Raw genomic sequence first — 22,797 nt, forward strand, 5'->3', positions numbered from 1 at the left:
ACTCTGGCTAAAATATTTTTTTAATTTCTAAGAACTAGCAAAAAACTTTAACATGTTCAATTTGCACAGTTGCAGCAGGGGTTTTTTAATATTAATTGTTTATGTTAAAAAAAAGAAGCAGAGTGGAAAGTTAAATTTTGATTTTTTTGCAACCCAGATTGGTGGAATTTTCCAAAGCAATTCTATGAGAAGTTGTACTCTCAAGATACTTCAAAAGATTTTCCTTACCCTTGCTCTTACTCCAACTTTTGCTGCCCTGCCCTCTAGTGCTCATATCTATTTAAACCACCTACACAAGTCAGCTTGGAAACCTTCTACACCACACAAATGCAACTATTTACTTACTGTGACACTACAAATAATCTAAGCAGTACTTTTGTTGTTGCTCATGTATGTATCATACTGTCACCTACCCAGTTACCTTTCAAGGTAAGAATTTTCAGGTTACAAACCCAACATAAGACAGTTTTCTTTTTCAGTTTTGGACCATATTATCGAGTTTTAAATGCACAAACTGAAGATTATTTCTAGATTTATTATTAAAACATTCTTGCTGGTAGCTGAAGCTGTTAGCTGTATACCAAACTACCAGTTCCCACAGCATTTACAGTTCTTCAGTCACATAAAAAGCTTTTCTATTTAATGCAATTAATTCCCCCTCTAATGATGGAGTTTGTTACAGTAACACGCATGCTTACACCTAGAACAAACGGGTGGACATGTTATGTCTGTACTACTTCCATGCTACCAGAGAACCAGTGAATTAAATTTATTTAGTGTTAAATGGATATGGAATGTTATACAGTACATGTAAAGACACTTCAAGATGAGTAAAGCAGAACTAATTGCACAAGAGAGTAAAGGTTCACCTCAATAGTCAGTATTCTCAAATCATTACAGCTTCCATCTTCAGAGTGCAAGGTATGTCATGCAAAAAAACCCCAAGAAACAAACCAGCTCAAAAAATCCCCAAACAGACAAAGCCAACATTGTGGTACCACTTAAAATGCTATCATACCACAATATTTTACAAGACATTAAGTGATCGTTCATAGAGAATGAAGTATTTCAGCAATAACAAAAAAATTTAAAACATACCTAATAGATTTTGTATGAACACCAATTCCAGCATTACTATACCTAAGGAACAGGCAGCATGCTGGGAAAAGTATCTAAAAATCAAAGCCTTTTTTGATTCATAGCCAATATTACTTTCTGCAAGAGTTATGCAATCATCTTATTCAGGTTCCTCACAGAACTGGGTAAGGTTCAAAATATTTTTACATAGAGCATAATCACATAACCACCACATCAGAAGACAGTTTCATTATCTTGATCAGTCACTACATTTAAAACCATGGTATGGTAACATGCTCTGCAAACAAATTGTCTTATTGGACATCGTTCTGTATGTAGAAATAGAGAAAAAACCCAAACAATTAAAATATGCTGCTAACCACTTCAACCCCAAATGAACTCTAATTTTTATTTACATATTTTGTAAAATATGTAGGTAAAAACTGCAGATGGAAGAGCAGCAGAACACACAGAAGAGCTACTATAAGGCTAAGCGAACTGATTGGTGCATTCAGTAACCCCAAACGAGACTCAAACAAGGGGGTTGTACCTTTTGTACTCTTCCTGCCCCCCTGCAGTCTTACCAGGGCTGAAGGCAGCTGTTGCCATGGAAGAGCTGAGCTGCTCATCCCACTTGACACCGTGCCCCACAGTCTGAGCACAGGGAGCAAAGCCTTGCACCCTGACCAGTTCCACTCAGCCAAAAGTACTGCAGATAGACACACTTCTATGCATCTGCTTCAACTACAGCTTGAACATTAACATGGAGGAAACACAGGAGATGACAGGATGGTTTTTAACATTTCTGCCATAGGGCACCAACAGTATACAAAAAAAGGCCAAGCTGTTTGCCCTCACATTAGGAATAGACTATTTAACTTCCCAGCTTAAATGTAAGCAAGAGGAACTCCAGAAAGACCTCCTTGAGGTTAATTTTCCAACTACATTCAAAGAAAATAATTTACTAAAACGGTAAATTGCAAGGCCTACTAGCCTTGAAGTGAGGATACAGGTTAACTACACCTATAGTTAAATAAAAAACTTCAGGACACATTTTACAGAAGTCAAAGATGCAACTCTATGAAGTAGGTGGAAAACCACTCTAGTTATGCAGCTGGAACATTATAACTCCTAGCCCATCATTCTCAGGAATGTATATTTCATAAATAAAAATACAGGACAATAATTTGTGTATTCAAGCTAAAGTTGGATATTTCTAAACTTCTTCAAATAAAATTTGCTTTCTCCCTCACAAATGTGTGATAAACCCTGAAAAAAACCCCAACACCTTGGCTTTTCCAATCTATTGTGCATGAGAAAACGCAGATGAACAAACCAACATCTGGAGAAAAACGTTTTGTACAAGCTTACAGATCTAAACCACTTATATTACAAAGCAATGTAAATAAATACCAGGCTAGTACAAAAGCTCTTATTTACAGTTGTACAAATGAAATTGTTCTCAGTGTAAATGCAGTGTTTCAAAGAACACAGTATTAGTAAAATGAGTTCTTGTATAGACCACTACAATTTCTGCTAAATTTCACTGCAGTATTGTATAAAACCATTGTCTCAAGTCAACTGTTGTTTATAATTTAGTACAGCCAAACCCCAGTTTATGCCTGGAATGGTATCTGTTAAAGTGCTGAAAAAGAGGACATTTCTGAAACTTTAGAAAAACATACTGTACATTATTAAAGCTTTATCAAGTCAAAAATGTATGTTTTGTTCACATTTGCTACCACACCACCTTGTAGATGAAAGGTTTTCAACAACTTATTTTAACTAACACGCTGGCAGCCACTGGTATCTTCCGATTCAAAGTCTGATGGCTTCGCACAAATGTCTTAAGCTTCAGCGGTGGCTTCAGGTTTCATAATCTGGTAAGTAATCAAGTATTCTGGATAAGCCTGAAAAAGAGTGACACACATTTTTTATTATGATTTCATTTGCTGGATAAATTCTGAGTGTTGGCTGGAGAAGGGAAAAAGGATTTATACCAAAACAAAAAACCAGGCAAAATGTCTAAGGTAAAATGCCTGGTGCATTCAGAGATATGGAACCTTCCACCTGCAAACAGAGTTGGACAAAAGCAAGTCCTAGAACCTAGAAAGTTAAGAAACAACCTGAACACATTGCATTCCTTTAAAAAAACCAACAACAAAAACCCAAACAAAACCCCCCCAAACCAGTCTGAAAAACTAAACAAAAGCACTTTTTACCTGTTCCCCTCTGTAAATGACATATTCAGCCAATGCCAACCCATTCACACTGGGTCGCCCAGTAACTGAGTGATGTCCTGGGGGAGAATGAGCCATTTTCATAGCACTGAACTGCAGGAAAGACTTGCCCAGCGTCACACGACAAAATAGCAATTGCCTGCGTTAAAAGGGAAGAAGGACTATGAGTCCAAAATGCTTGTGAAGCTCCAGAAAAATTACCTTGTAATTTTAAGCTTTTACTTGAGGAACCACTTTAGTCACTCTTTGTAGTTCACAAAATTCTGAACCTGAAGTCAAAAGTTACGCTGCCTTTAGAAATGTTTATCTTAATTCCTGGAAATCATTTAGTTAATGTACTCAAAGACTGTCACGACCTTTCCACAGGGTTTTAAAAGAAGTTTTCTGAGGGTGCCCCCCATTATTCATACTAACAACTTGGTTACTAACTTTGGTTGTAGCCAGGTGAGGGCTGGTCTCTTCTCCCAAGCAACCAGCACCAGAACAAGAGGACACAGTCTCAACCTGCACCAGGGGAGGTTTAGGCTGGATGTTAGGAAGAAATTCTTCACAGAGAGAGTGACTGGGCATTGGAATGGGCTGCCCACAGAGGTGGTGGAGTCACCATCATTGGAGGCGCTTAGGAGGACACTTGATAGGGTGCTTGGTTACATGGTTTAGTTGATTAGGTGGGTTGGATGATAGGTTGGACGTGATGATCTCAAAGGTCTCTTCCAACCTGGTTTATTCTATTCTAACTTAGCTCTCCCATCTTCTAACAGATGTGTATCTAGCACGCAAATCAACAAGTGCAAACTCTGTTAACACAAAATACCTCATACTAGCATTTGTCAGTATGTTACCTGAATGAGGGCACTGATTTCTTTACAATGGCAATGGAATCTCTGCACTTCTGTAGACCAATGTACCACTTTGCTCACCAAAAATTTATGCTTTTCTAACTCCTCAAATGAGACAAATGAAAAACCACCAAACCAAATGCCAAACAAAAAACCCCAACCTAAACCCCAAACTACTTCTATTCAAAACATTAAAAGCATGAGAAGACTGACATCCCCTATAATTCTAGAAGATTATTCCCTTTACTTGAGAGTGCCAGAAAAGAGTAAGCAATATGAAAAGCAGCAAGTCTCAAGGAAGGAAACTGGAAGAATGACAATTATTTCTCTGACACCAATGTTAAACAGTAAGCACAAAGACACAAAATATTCTCCTGGCTGAAATAACAACAATTAACTTCATAGAGCAACTTTATTCTTAGCAGATGGTATCAATAAGGTAACAGGTATTCTGCAGAACAGTGGATTTAATTTTTAGCAGAGAGTCCAAATATCCACATTGGTATTTCAGTGTGTGAAGCAGCAGTGACACAGGGCTGTTACAAAGCACCTTCTCCTCAAAGAAATGAAGCATCTGAGTATCACTGAGAAAGGAGAAATCTCCTTTCTCTGTAACAGGCCACAGACTAACCCCTCACATTCCTGCATTTTTCACACAAGCATCTATTCTTTTCACTCACTATCTGAATCTGATTTTTACAATAAGTTAAGCTCAGCATAAAGAGTGCTGAGGTTTGACTACCAAGCATTATCTTCATACTCTGCCAACTTGATGGTCTGTAACATACAAAGGCAAAATCAGATTCTTTTGAAGGGCTTACCTGTGGCAAACGTAACAAGATCTGTCTTTGTGAATTGGACATCCAGTGCCACCTCCAATTCCATATACGTACTGATTGCTTTTGGAAGAATTTTCAGCAAAATAAATCCCAGCTCCAAACATGCCACCTATATAGGCATGTCTCTCATCAAAGCCTTTGTGAATGATTGCATTCACAAATGGGGAGCCTAAGAGGAAGGAAGAAATTTACTGGAAAAACAGTATGCAAATTTTTCTGTGTGTCACAATTCAATCATCCATTCCAGGTTATTTTTGTACAGTTTGTCCATGCATACAAGGAAATCAATCTCCAGAAATTCTGGCCTCAGATTTTACACAGCAAATTTGCTAGATGCATTATACAAATGACAGTAGCTGGTAAGTGTATATTTTAAACAAGTATTTATGAAGGATAGTATCTGAAATAGAGCCTTCTCTAGTAGCAAGAGTTGTAAGTCTACTCAACCTTTGGCAGAGCTTCACCTTAACCAAGACTTGCTACACAAATCCCACTTTCCACCTCATGCTAAGTAGACTGCATTTAAAAAGCAACAAACATAAACCAGTATTTGCTTACTTGCAATGGGCATAAAATCTAAGAAATAATCTGTTCAAAATGGTTAGATTTTTCACCTTCAGAGAAGTGGTAGCCACTCATTTTCAGAAAAACTGCCATTTATGTTAGTAAGGATTTTTGGAACAATATATATGAAAGCACTGTTAAGAAAAAAAACTCTAAGAGAACATGGCATTTCAGTTATGCTGGGAATTATAGTAAAGATAGCCCAAAGCCTCAGCTTCCACCATAAAGATGACCAAATTGTATATAAAGAAGGATGTTTTCGATGAGAGAAACACTCATAAGGCATTAATTGCTTTGATCCAGGGATAATTTTGTTATTATATAACTAACTCAAAAGACTTCTTTAAAGACTGGTCATTCCATCAGAGGTAGCTTCCTTGTCCAGAGGTACACATCACAATGAAAAGAGAAGATGTAGGTATCTACAAGTTTGGGCAAGTAATTATTGTGTTAGTGCTGCTTTCAACAGAAATGTATGGGAATTATATAGCTTTCATTTGCAGGGATATACTGTGAACTCGCTTAATCTGCTTGTCAGGACAAACTAGGTATTTGTGTACAAGGGAGATTTCGATTTGTCTTAATTTGTTAATGAGAAGCTATCTTTTCTGGAATGATGGATAAGAACTTACCAAATTATAAAAGCAAGAAAACAAAAAAAATCCCACACCCAATCCCCTAAACAACTCATAGCAGAATAAAGTTTTATCCTTAATCATTTTTGTCACACAGGCAATAAAAGAAAGTTAGCAACTTAACCATGGAGGGGAGGCACACTTGTTAATCTCCATTTGTAATTGCTAAAACATTTTCCACTTAGAACTGAGACATCTCGACTGAGATAAGCAAGAAAATGCTAATTTCAGAAGAAAGATGCAATGCATTATGAGGCCCTATTGTGACAAACACTTTACATATGAAACTCATGTAAGATCTAGAGCTTATTCCCACTGAGAAAATAGATTTTTCTTGAGCCAGTAGAAACCCTCCAATAAAGACTACTGATGGTGAATTGAGTTCAAAAAGTACATTTCAATATCTCACCATGAAACAGCATCCTTTCATTAGCATGGTTATGGTTTTCTTCAGACACTTCTTTCCTCCTGTGAGTGTATCTTTCCCACAGCTTTTTGTTGCATACTTTCTGAATCTGAAGCAATCAAAATGTAAGTTACATGATGACACCATAAACTCTTTTGCTTTACTTGACAGATGTTTAATCTATAGCAGCTATAGCAGAATACACTTACACTGCTACTTAAATAAGAATACTTTCCTTGTAACTGAATGCAACTCAAATTCTTCAACCCATCCTGCGAAAGTTGATTGTAGCTTCTGCTGAGCAATATTTAGTTTAAATTCAGCAGGTACAGTCACAATTATACTTGAGTATCACTCCAAATAGCTTGATGCTAAAACACTAGTGAAAAGATTATCTAGTAAATTAATAAGTGTCTTCCATAAAAACTTAAAGAATTCTTATGAAAGTAAATTATGTACTCCCTGCAGAGGTGCATAGGTGAGCACAGATCTTATCTGCAGAGCCTTAGGTATGTAGATACGGCATGTCAGCTCTACTGGGGAAACTAACTGAAACCGTTAAGAAAACTTCATAGGTTTTTAAGACTTCTTTAGGGTTAAATCAAGCCAAAATAGGTACCCCTACTTTCATGATTCAAGAGTTTTGCTTTCACTTCTTGTTGTTTTTCCCCTGCCATTTCCTTAACATAAACCTTCTTGTCTCCTATAAAACCTTCCTTCTTTCCAAATATTTTCTGTCACTTTCTTCTATGTCAGTTTCTTACAGAATTCTTCAACAACCATTAAACCCTAAGCAATTTTTCCATATGACCTTATTCTCTGAATTTCCCTGGAAGATGATCTTTTTCCTGTGCACGTCTCAGAACAGCATATTTTACCCTATTCTGCAACAACAAATGTACATTTTATTTTCAGAGAAAACTCTAGAAGGGTAACCATCAAATTGCTACCTTTAAGATGTTGTATCTATTGAAGACTCCACCAGCATGCCCTCCATCTCTATGCTCTCGGACAGTACTCTGCATCTGAAGGTTGAGAATTTTAAGGTAGATCATTTTATTCCAGAACACTTTGAAAACGCACATGCTTCACACAGTCAAATAATCAAATGGATTGTCATAGAAAAGATACATGACATTTTTAGGCAGTGACTATGTTAAATAATGCTAGGTTTCATGGATGCACATGAATCTTTTTAAAAAAAATCAAATCATATATTGAATAGTCCATGGTCTAGTCTTCAAGACTGCCACTAATCTATTCAGAATCTGTTGTTTCTTCAGAATTTTGTCCTGCGTGACTATCACACTTTGGAAGTAACTTAAATCTGTGTGTAGCAGACAGGCAATCAGCAACACAGAAAGCATATGTTACAGCAAAGTTTTTCTATAGAAAAATTAAAAATACTGCAAGCAACATTAACCTAAGTAAGAAATTAAGTGTGGATGTTATGAGCGCAGATTTTAAGTGGTGCAGTCAAAGTTAGAAATCTGAAGTATATTTACGCAAGTTTTACTTAGGCTTAGAGATGTTTCTTGCCCTCTTAAAAAGTCTGGCTATAATTCTTCATTTACTTTTACAGAAATACCAAGCATACTGAGCAACTACAAGGAAAGGCATACCTCCTCTTCTACTGACTGAAATTCCTTATCTTCAGTGGAAAGATCTATGAGGATAGTTCCACTTCCAGAAGTATTTAGAGTGAGGTACGGGTTAAGTCCTGTGAATGTAACAATACAATTTCAGAAGCTGCTTTCAGGCTGATGATTTGGAATGATAACCATTAAAAGGTTTTTCCTTTTTAGAAGGGATCATTTTTCCAAAACTCAGCTTACAAGATGGCAAAGTTAGCTGCTAAGGAAGGTAGAGATTCCCAGCTACTTTAATTTTCTTCTATCCGCCAGGCATTTTTGCAGAAGTCAAAGTGCTATCCCTCAAATCAACCTTTTTCAGGTATAATCTCTACCCACACATTATCATGCATGTACTATTAATGACAAGAAGCACAGCAACTGCATCGGGATGCAGATCAAGAGCAACCATTCTCACTAATCTGTGGATACTGCTCAATCATTCTCTCTGCAAGAATAAACAGACACACTAACCCATCTGTCTCTGCTTAGCTCAGTACATTAAAATCTGAAACAAGCATGTACCTTGCTGTCCAGAAATGAGTCTTTCAACTCCTTTAATGATTTTATGCCTATGGCCATAAGCATTAATTCCAATTTCCTTCAGTTCTTTGTGGCCCATTTCAACCAACACATCCAGTGTTATCTATAATGAAAGCAAGATTTTTTTTGTACAATGGCATGAACACACTGTAACAGCTGCCAGTAGCAATCAAAATACCTCATAATAGTTGAGATAAAAAGCAAGTGTGAAAAGAACAGGAACACTGGAGACTTTATTGTGTTTCTTATACTTTACCCAACTGTTCGCTCTAAAATTCTATCTTTAAGTGTTACAAACTGTAATCCTGTACCTCATATTGCTTGCAAGGATCACATTTCTAATTGAGAAATACAGTTTTCTAGATGTATTAAAGCCAACACCAATCCCGAAATTACTAATCAACGCTCACTACTTATTTACCCCACCATCCACTCTGCTAAAAGGAAATGTGCCCACACTCTGATACAGACACTATTGCCCCCAGGTTTTTATTGGCATCTTTTAAAGTAGGTACCAATAAAAAAAATTAGATACCCATTTAGACCCCTTCATTCCAATCCTTTTGACACTCACTCATTTTAAACCATTATGTTATTCTTAACAGTATTTATTCTAGGTGAGCATCTGGAAATAAGCACAGCTACTTACTTGTTCTCTTTCAAATATGTCGATTAGATGTTCAAGGCCAAGGTTCCGCACAAACTGATTTATGCTAAAATCCACACCTGAAACTGGGTAAGGAAAAAAACAACTCACAATGAGCATTCATAGATGTACTGTAAACTAAGTGCACACATCTCATGTTGTTTGTGGCAATAAATATTCTTTACCTTCAGAAGATCAAGAATAAATATCTGTTATCACTAGTCTGTGGCAACTACTACTTAATCTACCAGGGCACTTAAAAGATTTCTACCCCTCCCAAAAGCAGTCTTCGTGCTTCCATGAGATAAACTAACCAGCTACCAGAAATACACATTCAAACACATATTTTGAGAATTAAAATGTTATAGGAGTAACCTTTTCAAGAGACCTGATCTAAGAAATTCTTAGAATTCTTAGAAGTTTGTAGCACAATACTAGTTAGCATGGAGCCAAATTTCATTAGACTTCTCTTTTAAAAACACAAATCACTGTTTTGGTTCTGTATAGCAAAAATAAAGGAATATTTACAAGATGCTCTAAGGGGAAACTACTAAAACCTTACACTATGTGACTTTTAGACTTCTGTTCCTCATGAATGACATTGTGACAGATACAGATACTGCATATATCATAGTAACTGTGTGCATGTGTGAGAAACTTCATACTTGTGTCATTCTTTTTACCATACAGTAGAAAACATTACTCTTTCCTTACTGAGGAAGCCTCACCTTCTTTCTTCTCCAGAACAGTAGCTCCCTCTGCACTGTTTGTACCAACAACAGAAGGAAGTTCAGAAAAACTACCAGACAAGTTGTCAAGACTACTTGCAGCAGATAGACTGGATGGACTAGATGGAACAGAAGACAGGGAATCAGCTGCAGATCCTGTAGTCTGAGACATGCTTATAACCTGAGGTTTGTAGCAGGTTGGTAAGGCAGAGGGAGGCATTGCTGCTGTCAATAATGCGCTGACATCATCTGCCTAAATAGAAGAAAACAACTTAAGACAGGGGAAGGCTTTTACACTTTTTTCCCCTAGGATGCATTATTTTAGACTTATTGAGCATACCCTAAAATAATGCACACTGGAAAACTCTGCCTTTTACAATGCAGTTTACAAATGGCCTTTCTTGCCAACAGCATACATAACTGAAATGTTTATAAATAAAAACTGTAGTAAGATTAAAAGGAAAGATTTCAGTATTTCTAAAAACTCCAGTGGCAGTTATACAGAACTCATTTTGTAGGAAAACCCAGAAAGTTACTCTGAGTGTAGCTTTGAATTGTTCTATAATACTTAGAAACAAAACCTATCCACAACCTTGATGGCAAGTTAGTAAACTAAATTCATGTTGCTACAAAAAGCCTGCTTACATTTCAATGCCACAATCTTTGCATTAATCAAACTCTAAGTACCAAATTAAAAGCATCAAATTGTAACTATTAATTCCATTTTTTTTCCCCACTTGACCTTGAAATAAGAAGTCTTGAACAATGACATAGTAAAGAAAGTTTACATAAAAGCACTACTGATTTTCATTACCGGGCATATATAAATGCATATAAATGAGAGAAACCAGAGTGTGTAAGTACAAATTTCCCAAGAGCTCCATCACTTACAGTGACCAGGTCCAATGGTGTTTGTCCTTCTTGGTTTTTCAAAGTAGGATCAGCCCCATGTGCCAGTAACAAGGCACAAAGCTGTGTCCTTCCTTTCTGGGCAGCTTCATGCAGAGGTGTGAAAGCCCACTTATCTGTAGCATTCACGCATGCATTATACTTTATAAGTAAAGCTGCTACATCAACATGCTGGAAAATAAAAATGCATGTTAAGTACCAAGGTATCATAGTGTATTAAAGTATTACTGATACATCTCTTCAATCCTCATTCTAATTTCCTCAGAATGCATTTATTTTCTAGTTATGGTTTAAAAGAAAAAAGTATCATAGTATCATTCAGGGTTGGAAGGGACCACAAGGATCATCTAGTTCCAACCCCCCTGCCATGGGCAGGGACAACAAGGTGTTTTCTTCTGTTGTCCTTAACATCATAGTAAAGAGTTATGATACCTTCTCTTAAGAAAAAAAAAACACAGAATGCAACAGAACCACAAACCCAGGGGAGTCTGAAGGAAAAATGCCTGAATTTGAATTTCTAGTACAGGAACTAATCCAACTGTTTTGATTAAAGACTATCCAAGCACAAAAATTCACAAAATGCACAAAAAACAACTGGAGCCTCAAGCACAGTCAAATAAGGTAAAATCAGATCTTACAGATAAAATTTGACTGGCATAGACAAGGAAATGCATTTTATGGAACATCTTTCAGGCTGATGGTGTTCTAAGTGTTCATGTTAAGAAAACTCAATTCTTGTAGTCTTCAACTACGATTTTACAAATTTGAGAGCCTGCACCTTTACAAGGAGCTGACCATGGTCAAATTTATTTTTTTGTGTGTTTTACAAATAGGATTACACTACAACTTCATGGCAAAAGCTTAACAATTGGCTCATAATGCTTTGTTTATTAAAAGAAACGAAGTCTCAGAAAGTTTGAGATATTTACCCCATAGGATGCTGCATTATGCAGAGGAATCAAACCTCCCTTATCCTGTGCATTCACATCTGCTCCATGCTGTAACAGGTACTCTGCAACCTCCAAATTGTTGTAGCCAGCTGAAGGTTACAAAAGGACAAAATTAGAAAATGTTTAATAAACATGCTAAAGAGGCTCTGGGGAAGTAGTAATTCACTTAAATGACTTGAAAGTTATGCTGTCTCCACTGGAATTGCCACCTTATTAATTATTGGTGAGGACTGCTTCACCCTATTTAAGAGTATTTGGTTTAAACAATCTCTGTCAATAAACTCTAAAAGATCCCCTTTGGCTCAAGAGCATAGGAAACTGAAGTCATTATAGCTAAGCAGTTTAGAAAAAGAAAATGCATGAATATGCATAAAATACTAATTATTTTTCTTAGAAAAGAAAACACAAAATCCATCAACTTGAGGCTGTACTTTATACTTGCTTTAACATTGAATGTCCAACTACAGTAACTAGTAACTGATCAAATTACACCACTGACCAGCTAAATGTAGTGGTGTTGAATGCCGTCCTTGAGTGTCCCGACAGTTGACATTGTCAGGTGAACACAGCTTTTTCACTCGGGCCAAACAACCTTTCTTTGCAGCGTCTAGTAGAGCGGCATCTCCTCTGAGCAGGTCTTGAATATCAGTATCACCATCTTTAACAAGGTCTAGTGGAGTGTTTCCATCTCTGTTTTTCTTTGTAGGGTCAGCTCCATGCTGTGCACATCAAAAACAGATGATAAATACGCAAGTAGAATAAAGATGTTGGCTCTTGGGCTCCTTACACCTTGCTGACCAAATATTCTGACACACATTCAAATGCTTCACTGACAGCCTTCCGATTACTTTGCGAGGAAAGACTACACAGTTGCTAATTAGTATCCCTTTTGCTGAAAACATAGGTTCAACTACAATCATTTAGAAACTGCAAAAATGAAGTCAATTTTTTAAAGAAGTCAAATTGTATTTCAGGCTGATCAGGGAAGCAAAGAAAGGACCCTCTCTCTAGCATATGTAATACCTGCAAGAGGAGTTTGCAGATCTCGTATTTTCCTTTTGCTGCAGCTTCATGCAAGGGAGTGAATTTCCACAAGTCAGCTACATTGACAACCGCACCATGTTTAACCAGAAGTTCTGCTACTTCATAGTGACCATATGAGCAAGCGTTATGCAAAGGGACAAGTCCTCTGGAAATGAATCAAAAAAAGAAAACAAGTCTTTAAAAATTGGGTCTTCTTTTCCACAAAGTGATACAAACTTTTAACACAACACACCTTCACAATCACACCACAACAAAAACATTTTTATATTTTCAGCCTAATATTGTAGGGATATCTACTGCCCAAGTAGTAAAAATGCAATCAGCAGTGGCACTGAAAAGCAGTAAAACCACACAATTTCTTGGAACACTAGTCTCTAGTACAACAAAATGCTGTGGTGGATATTGATTCTAAGAGAACATATTGACTCTAACAGAACTCTCTCCTCCCCCCAGTAAAAATAAAAAAAATAATGTTTGAAGAAAGGATGCTTATCAGCTAGCAGTATTCAAGAGCCAACAGATATCACCAATTGCCAAGAATATACATTTGAGTATTTACCCCTTATCTTTTGCATGCACATCAGCTCCATGCTGAAGAAGATACTCAACAACAGATACCCTGTTATATCCAGCTGCAAAATGAAGCGGTGTAGACTGACGTCCCTCAATGTCTCTGCAGTTCACACTTTGAACTGTGCACAGTTTCTGTGAAGTTCCCAAAACAAAACATACATTGCTATTTATAACACTGACACACCTTTTAGTCAGTCATTGAATGTTGTTATACTGATCTAATTTTGGAAAAATTTCATTAAAAAGGAAGCTAATTTCTTCAGTTATTTTTCACATAAACCCTTTAATTTCCACACATCATGTTCCAAGGGAAAAAAATAATTAAATACTCCTTTCTCCCACATTCACACTTGTGACTTCTAATTTAAGCTTCTTATACGAGACAAACTTCTAGAAGTAGCAAACATTGCATTTTGTCATTTGTAACTTTTGTGCAATACAAAGGTTTTAGGACAGGGATCACGACTTTAAAGCAGTCAGTGAAAGGGTGTTTGATTGCTTGTTTTCAGAAATTATAGTTCAGGATATAATTCCCTCTTATTTTCAGGAGAAGTTTAAGCTTACTTTTACAGTATCCACATCGCCAGCCTTTGCAGCTTCTAGCAACTGTCGATCTGCATCAGAATTACCTAATGGGATACCTTCTGCAAAACAAATGAAGATGCATGATGTGTTAGTTGGAGAAATCTCTTAAGACAGGAAACAATTTATTTCAAAGATTGCCCTTAAAAATTTACCCAATTATGGACAAGTTTTGTCAGCTGCAGCTACTAGCTGTAACAGCGTTTGCAAAGTTGCCTTTAGCAACATGCTTCCTGTCCATTTTGAAATATTGTACAAGTAAACATTCTTATTTCAGTTTCAGAACTAGACTACATCAAGAAGCTTACCTATGTGTATGTCCAAACCTTACTCTTGAAAGTCCATGAGCCCTGTTCCTTGTGCTCAGATGCAAGGTAGCCATTTTTTAGCATCTGAAATTCATTTTCTACTTACAAAATGCCTCCCTGCCTACATCAAGATTTCCCCAAAATAATTCCAGATGGCTATACAATGAAACATTCTGAGCATCTTTGACAATCTGTGTAGCTGAATACTAGAGAGTGTGTGACACTTACCCACACCTAGAGCTGTGCATGTGGCTGTAGAACAGGAACTGCACAACCCAGTACTATCTTTGGTATAAAGTATTTATGTTTTTAATAGCACTTGAAATGGCAAGTGAAATGAAGAACTACATTACTTTAGATGTGGATCTTGAATAAATCAGTTGTACCTTGTAGTAGCTGCTGCACGTTTTCAGTTCCCATCTGTAAGGCTGTAAAGCCCTGCAGAGACACAATGGAAGGATCACACCCAGAACTCAACAGCAACCTGCATGTCTGAAGATGACCACAATGTGCTGCTCTGTGAAGAGAGGTCTGGCCAAGATTATCTAATGCGTTAACCTAAAAATAACAACAAACAAGAAATACCACCATAAAAATTCAATGTAAAAGCTGCTGACTGAAATAGCTTCACAAGATTCACTTTAATTAAAAGAACACACTGGTTTATTGTATGGATTTGTTTGGTTGGTTTTGTTATTCTTCCCCCCCCCCCCAGACCGAGGACTTCATGTTTCAGTAAAGGTGTATTTAACACTCTACACCTAAAGCTTACTTGAATTCCCCACTCTTCCTCTGGTTTTGATCACTGCTTTGGAAATTTCACAGCAGTCAGGCTGCAGTCAAATTTCTGAGAGAGTTTTGGAGAATTTAAGCATTACAGAGAGTATTTTCTCTCCACTTTTTTGCAGAAATTTGAACTCAACACTGCTATGATTTAACTGCACACAACATCACATAAAGCCTATCTATTATGCAGGCCGGTCTAGCTTCTTGTTGTTTGGATATATCCCATACTGACCTTTTAACTTCAGCATTTCATTATTATTGCTGAACAACAAAGCATCAAATAAGACACTCTACAAAGTTTTAGTTAACAGTGAAAACTACAAAAACTACATTTGTATTTATAAAATAGGACCAAACTTAGGATGTTGTCTCCACATACAGGGCTGTACTGTTGGACTGATGGCCTCTTAAAAGTATTTAAATATACAACCTTCCAAAATGGATTACTTTAGGAAAGTCTGTCTACTCAGATGACCATTCTCATAGTGGGAAAACCTGTGTGGTAGGGAAACCTCAACAACAACAAAAGAAGTATGATTATTAACTCATACCTTAGCTTCATGTTTCACAACTACTTCAACAACATCATTATGAGCCTTTTCTGATGCCACATGCAGAGGAGTCAAGAAGCTTCAAAGAAAAAATTATTAAAGAGTTAAAAAATAATTTGAAAAATCTTCTAAACACTTAAGACATATTCATTTGTAACCACTCACTCTTTTGTTTTTTCATTGATGTTGGCTCCTTTCCTCAGCAGCAATTCGCATACTTGTTTTCTCTTAGGATAGGGAGATGCAGCAGCACAGTGCTATGAAGATTTAAAATGGTAGCATTAATTAGCTAGCAATATACAGGTTTTACAGCTTGTTGATCAGCTGGCAGTTAAGAGCTGGTCATGTGCAAGCCCAACAGAAAAAAACCCAAACAAACACCACCAAACAAAAACATGTAGAAGCTTATTAATTCAGGAGATTTCACATGGGCCTTTGGAGTTACCCTGGTATTTTCCAGAGCTCTTGCTTCAATAATTGCTGAAAACCCTCAAGCTTTACAAAACAAACCTAATATACATAGCTTGCTGCTATGTAAAACTAGATTGTTCTACAGAGAAACAGTAATTTAGACAACCTAAATTAAGCAGGCAATTTAGTTTTAAGATTAACCTTGAGAATAAAATATTAATCAATGCTATTTAACTAGACACTGAATGTTCTAAGTTGGTCTGAACTAAACTGTTTGACTCTAAAATTTTTAGCTCTAAACTATTACTTTGTATGCTTAGGCAGCCACAATATAGGCAAAATAATTAGTAAATCCTGAGATATTACCAATGCAGTCTCGTGCGTTTGAGGATGCTTGAAGTTTACGGTCTCCAAAGAAAGGTGCTTCTTTATACGAGCTACGTCCGATTCTCTTGCAGCCTGCAGCAGTGAGTGACCTTTGAATTCATCTTGAAAAAGAAATAAATACATACCAGGTTACACTCATTAACACCACAAGGATTGTTTTGCTTAGATTTTTTTTTTTTCCTGAGCAGACCATGGTGCAGACATTTCTAACATGGACTTAAGCTTCTACATCACTGGAGAGAACTTCTTAGCTAAGTCAAAACACTGTAAGTACACATTTTGTTTCTAAACCCAAGCCAGAGACATCCAAATTGGCTGAGTAAGACCTGTTTCACTCAGTACTGTTTTAAGTTCCACTCTTTGCATATGTACCAATTCAAGCATATATAAACCTCTACTTCTGGCCTGCCTTTGGAAAACCATCCTACATCATAACCTGAAGTCCAATAGTATTTAATGATAATTTTTATAAATATCCCAGAAGGTTATTAGTTGATCATTTAAGGACAGTATTTAAGGCAATTTTTTTTTTCAACTACTGAAGTTTGCTGGACAAAAATCAGTAACTTGCATCCTTTTTTTGATCTTTCAGTGAGTGTGGCATGCTCATATTTAATAGTCCAAACAGTTACCTATTTTCTTTCTTCTAACAAAAATTACTAAAGAGTCTTGAAGCAGTAACAGGAGCACATATTGAGAATTAAAGTATACTGGCAAGGTTGTGAGGGAAAGCATGTATTCAGGGAAAAAAAAGATACAAACCCCATCACAATCATATGACTATAAAACTAACAAAATGATTTCAAATGTTTGCATTCAGAAAATGTAGCAATCTTAAATGGTAAACAATTAAGTGTATGGTGCAACACTGCACAATTGCTTGGAAAGTGTAAGCATTTTCAAAATCTGATTTCTGTCAGGTCACTATCTAGAGAACCTAAGTACACATTACAATCTGTAACTGTAAAGGTGAACTCTCTTTATACTCACATGCTAATCGTTCTTTTAACTGAGGTGTTGGAGCCAAGTCAATGGTGCTTTTGTTGTGACAGTTCAACAGTGTTGGGTCAGCACCATAACTTAACAAAAGAGAACACACTTCCACCCTGTTCTTAGATGCTGCTTCATGCAGAGGGGTGAATTGCCACAGATCCATTGCATTTACACATGCTCCATGCTTGAAAGGGAAAGCAGTAAAAAAGATGCAGTATCAAAACCAGATCATTAGAAAGACTTGTAATTAGTTCAGTGTTGTAGACTGTTAAAAGTCAATGGTTGTCTGCAAATTGTATCCCAGACATTAATTTTCAACACAGCACAACATTTCAGCATACTGCAGGTTTTAATCCTCTAGTGCCTTACAGGCACATTAAAACAAGCCAAAAGCAGTCTAGTCTCTTCAGGCTTTCTTTAGCATCTCTCTAAGAGCAGCTCTGCTACAGGTCAGCTTGGAGAAAGAGCCTAATTCATACACTCCAAATCACCTTTGAACAAGCTCCCATTTCTTGCTGTTGCAGTAAAAGCCTAGGGTGAACACCTGCAACTGTCTCTATTCTGAGGGTTCACTTACATTAGGAAAACACATTTTTCTTCTTTTGTGAGCAAAGGCCACAATTCAGGTCTAGAACTGATGTTGTAACGTTCATTCCCTTGTGGGACTGATTACACTTTAATTATAAAGCTTTTACAATATTTACCAGTATCCTTTTAAAAAGCCTCAATACTCTGTCTTCTGAATTATTTTTCTACTGTTCAAGCTCACAATATTGCTCAGTTTTGGTGGTGTTTGTTGTTTTTTTTTTGTTTGTTTTGTTTCTTGGTTATGTGGTGGTGTTTTTTGGTTTTGTTTGTTGGTTTGTTCTGGGTTGTTTGTTTTTTTTTTGAGTGGGAAGGTAGAGGTAAGAAGTACTTGGTGGTACAAAAACATTTGACTCTGGAGCAGAGAGTGAAAAATTAGAAAAGCACACTTAAAAGGACAAAGCCTCCTTGCAAACAGAAAGTTCTGTAGCTCCATCTTAATAATCACTAACTAACACAGAGCCAAAGGAATCCATCGATAATTTTTGTAAAGCTAAGTACAAAATAAATAAATGCAGTTTGCATTAGTATATTACAAACTGTTCTTATTAAACAACATGCATTTCCATCTCTTCAAAGACCAACCTTGACTAGAAGCTCTGTTACTTCATAATGGCCATAGGAACAGGCATTGTGAAGTGGCACCAAATCTCTATAGAGAAGAGAAACGTGGAGGATGGTTATCTTAGTTCACGTATTTCAATTCCAAATACATCTATAACACTGCAAGTTGTACTATGTTGCACCTTGAACATTTTGCAATAAATAGCAGACAAATGACATTAAGGAGAAATAAGTTGGACAGGAACACAGAGAAATTGGTCAGCATTTTTCAGAACAATAAACATTTAAAATAATCATAAGATGAGAAATTAATTGCACCATCTTATGGCAAATGAAATGGTTCTACTTAAGACTCAGAACCCCAAACAGGAAAAACTATTTGCAGGGGCCTTTCAGGAGTGATAGTAGTATTTTCCTTTTTCACAAGAAAATGCTGTAAGGTTATCTTCTGCCTCGAAAACTAAAGGTGGTGTACTGGCTAATGTTTAGGTAACTACACTGTATTGTACAGCAACAGCAGAGCTACATAGGTTTAAAAGACAGCCTCATACTCCCTCAAAACCCAGTGAATTATTTCACTGTGGGGTAGTGAGGAAGAAATGACAAAAGTGAATTCCAGTCCTGAGAGGACAATTAAACCTGTCTCATCAGGCAGCTACTTATGTAGCTATGAAGTGAACCTATGAAAAAGGAGGAATAAGTGTTTCCTTTCTATAATCTTTAATGCACTATACACACATTTTAAAAACAGGTTTATCATTTTATGTAACTAAAACTTAGCATGTCCATATTTCATAACATTTCCTTACATAACAACCAAATGCTTGAAAACAGTCTAACTAAAACCTCTGGGAAACAGATCTTCAATTTTTATCACATTCTTTGCAAAAAGAAGTGCAGAAACTTGAATGCAGAAAGAAAATCAAGATAGATACAATCATTGAAATATTTGCTGACTTCACAGTGATGTATGAAGATGTTTTATTAAACAAGATAATTTGGCTAGTGGTACCTGCAGGCATCATATTCTATGGTCAGCTCACATTTGATTCTATTGATTCATGTCTTAAGCCTGTATATTTTGCCTTTTATTTTAGTAACAAGGTAAAGATGGCAGATCAGTCTCATGTCAGAAATTCCTTATGGTTAAAGCAGTATTACTATTTTTTACTTCACCTCAATTTTAACAAACTGTGTTTATTCTGTGCAAAGGAAAAATAAACCTACCCTTTATCCTTTGCATGTACATCTGCTCCATGTTGCAGTAAGAGCTGCACTATTTTTACACGGTTATACCCAGCTGCTAAATGTAAAGGAGTAGACTGAAACGACAGAACGTAGAAGCAATCAGTAACACAAAAATCAAGATTCACATTTTTTTCCCCAAAAAACTTAGTACTAATTACTGAAGTCCTTAAAATACTTATAATATTAAAAAAAAAAGAGTACTGAATCAGACATTTGAGAATTATATTCATTGCTTACTGACTCTTCTCAGTCACCAAACATGACCACAAATGCTGTATTTACTCCATCACCAATATATTCTGACAACGAAGGTCCTCTTAAAGTATTTTTGAGTCCTGCAGTCCATTTTTGTCTTTTAGTCTACCATAACTAGAAACTATTAGGACAAACTACATCCCCTGTGAAAGACCATTAGAAACAATGACTGCACATCAATAGATTAAACTAGTGAAGAGAAATGCTACGCTCTTCATTTACAAAACTCATCAACTGAAATGGGTTTAAACAGTTCCCAGAGAGTAAGTCTCATAACTAGGAAGTGAAAAAATGGAGACAGGTACACATTTTGGAGATCCTAGGATCTTACCACAAAGCCTTGAACAGTTAGAACAATACTCAAAATTGATACCAAATAATCTGAGCATTTGGTAGGATAGGTGGATGAACCCAAGAGACTAATAGGATTTTCTAAAAGTAGATTTTGAAGATTTTCACATAGTTCTTTACCAGGACTTACAGTAATGAACAGATTTGTTTCCAAGGCAGCAGCAATTTGTCTAGACTGTATGGCAAATATAGGGTCTGCATGTATCCCTGTGATAGCAAGAAGAATCTATGACAAGGCTGGCCAAGCAGAAGTACCAATTGAAGATGTGCTTGTTTACTGCTCCTAGATAGAAATACTCACATAGTTCTCAAACCCCAAATCAACCAAATAAAGAAAAACAAAACAAAAAAAATCAGCTGGCTCCTACAGAGACACTATCTTATTTTCCCAGATATATTAAGGAAAATAGAGTCTAACATTCTTAAAATCCAGTCAAAGAGTAACTTCGAAATCACATTTTAAACCAGAATACCTTTCTGCCATCACTTGCATGGCAGTTAACATTTAATGGTGTAAGAAGAGACATCATCTTCTCCTCGTTTCCACTCCTGGAAAAAAAAAAAAAAAATTAAAGAAATTAAAGAGGCTGAAACATTTTACTCCAGTTCTTAGTAGCTTATTATATTTTCACATTTTCCTTGCTATAATGTCCATCATACCTGTTCTTAAGTAACACATTCACTTCTCTACTGTCAGCAATAAAAGTAAAAATCTATTTATACAACTATTTTTGTAGCTTTATTCATAGATAACAGCCAAAGCTGAGCATCTACATGGGATTGCCAGCTCAAAGGTATATTCATTACATACAATCCTGAAACTGTTAACTAGATTCCAGATCTTCCAAACATGCATACCTGGCACTTTCTAAGAGCTCATCTTTCTTGTATTCACCTGGAAGACAAAAGGGAGTTTCTTTAGTTGTTAAATATAGATCTATACATACGAAGTTCACTACTTCTCCTCCTTTTATGAAGTTTTTGAGAACATAAACTGCTAAAAATGTGACAATCCATTACTGAACTAACACAAACTATTTATCCAGAACACATCCCATGATCGAGATGATGAAGGCCACATAGGTGTTTCTATTTTGAATTATAAACCAAAAAAAAGTTAAACTAATAAAGAAACACAAAACTGAGATACTGTATTAGATTATGTTGTGACTGGTAGCAGTCAAATTAAAGATTATCACGTACCAGTCAGCACTGCTTTTGCAGACGGGTCTGCTAAGTCCAAAGCTGTTCTTCCATCTGTGTTCCGGATGGTTGGTTCAGCACCATGCTGCAGCAGTACTACAAAATGCCAAAGTTTTCCATGAGGAAATTCTCTGAGACAGATCTTATGAGACCTATCATTACTGTAAGCCTCCAGCAACAAAACAAACATCCAGTTACTGATCCTAACTTCCCATCTCAAGTTCTTAATGTCAGAATTCCTCAATGTTATCTGTTCAACTAGCAAAACGTGCCTAGATGTATTTTATAAGAAAAAAGCAGAACTGAAAAGGAACACCACAAAAACCAGCAGCTATTTCCCAGCAAGTCCGAAGTATGCTGCCTCAAATCCCCAAGGTAATATGGCCTAAACTGTGTACAGCAGTAACAGGCCATTGCATCTTGCATTATTGGGCCAAATAGACAATGTTTTATATAAGACTCTCCTCAACAAAGTAAATGAGAACAACCCACAACATTTTTTTTTCCACCACATATCATTTTACCTTTTCCTATCTCTTAAGAATTGTGTAGGCAAAACAATATAATTAAAATTTAGATCCTATCCTTAACTAACATGGCTGCTGCAAAGAGACAGAATGAATTAATTATTAAACCTAGTTTTGCTCCTTCCACTGCACTGTGAGTAGCAGTATAAGGCAGTGTAAGAGTTTAGGCTGGAGAAGAGGAGCTCCACTATGTCACACCAAATCATTTCCCCCATGACGCTGATGTGAGCTTTCATACTTATGCAATTACCAAAACCAGGCAGATCTAAAATCTCATTTCTTAGAAAACTGGTGTATGAGTCTGTGAAGGATTTATAGTTTTAATCCTTATGCCAGCCATAGCTTCATAGAATCAAAATAGTGTTTAAAAGGACTTGATTTTTCACAGTAGAAAGAAACAACCAGTCACAGGAAAAGTGGGA

The 22,797-nt window shown here is 36.5% G+C and overlaps 1 protein-coding gene across 1 annotated transcript in view; it reads right to left on the bottom strand.

Annotated features, from left to right (window-relative positions):
- Positions 1 to 515: 515 nt before the first annotated feature.
- The window catches only part of TNKS2 (tankyrase 2), a 28,069-nt gene continuing 5,787 nt past the window's right edge, over positions 516 to 22,797 (bottom strand). Inside the window, exons 3-27 of the mRNA XM_068139688.1 lie at positions 21,849 to 21,944; positions 21,504 to 21,540; positions 21,119 to 21,194; positions 20,019 to 20,113; positions 18,813 to 18,879; positions 17,640 to 17,826; positions 16,629 to 16,750; positions 16,017 to 16,108; positions 15,852 to 15,930; positions 14,901 to 15,072; positions 14,189 to 14,268; positions 13,611 to 13,756; positions 13,031 to 13,196; positions 12,507 to 12,726; positions 11,987 to 12,096; positions 11,040 to 11,228; positions 10,149 to 10,401; positions 9,424 to 9,506; positions 8,757 to 8,877; positions 8,223 to 8,320; positions 7,551 to 7,625; positions 6,604 to 6,709; positions 4,978 to 5,164; positions 3,300 to 3,456; positions 516 to 2,987 (exon numbers count right to left, since the gene is read on the bottom strand). Of these exons, the coding sequence (XP_067995789.1) occupies positions 2,925 to 2,987; positions 3,300 to 3,456; positions 4,978 to 5,164; positions 6,604 to 6,709; positions 7,551 to 7,625; positions 8,223 to 8,320; positions 8,757 to 8,877; positions 9,424 to 9,506; positions 10,149 to 10,401; positions 11,040 to 11,228; positions 11,987 to 12,096; positions 12,507 to 12,726; positions 13,031 to 13,196; positions 13,611 to 13,756; positions 14,189 to 14,268; positions 14,901 to 15,072; positions 15,852 to 15,930; positions 16,017 to 16,108; positions 16,629 to 16,750; positions 17,640 to 17,826; positions 18,813 to 18,879; positions 20,019 to 20,113; positions 21,119 to 21,194; positions 21,504 to 21,540; positions 21,849 to 21,944 (3,077 nt within the window). The 3' untranslated portion in view covers positions 516 to 2,924. The remainder of the gene's footprint in view (positions 2,988 to 3,299; positions 3,457 to 4,977; positions 5,165 to 6,603; positions 6,710 to 7,550; positions 7,626 to 8,222; positions 8,321 to 8,756; positions 8,878 to 9,423; positions 9,507 to 10,148; positions 10,402 to 11,039; positions 11,229 to 11,986; positions 12,097 to 12,506; positions 12,727 to 13,030; positions 13,197 to 13,610; positions 13,757 to 14,188; positions 14,269 to 14,900; positions 15,073 to 15,851; positions 15,931 to 16,016; positions 16,109 to 16,628; positions 16,751 to 17,639; positions 17,827 to 18,812; positions 18,880 to 20,018; positions 20,114 to 21,118; positions 21,195 to 21,503; positions 21,541 to 21,848; positions 21,945 to 22,797) is intronic.

The sequence above is a fragment of the Melanerpes formicivorus genome, unplaced genomic scaffold, assembly GCF_026170545.1.
Source record: "Melanerpes formicivorus ecotype bairdi unplaced genomic scaffold, bMelFor1.0.p_v2 SCAF_6, whole genome shotgun sequence".
Lineage (NCBI taxonomy): Eukaryota > Metazoa > Chordata > Aves > Piciformes > Picidae > Melanerpes > Melanerpes formicivorus.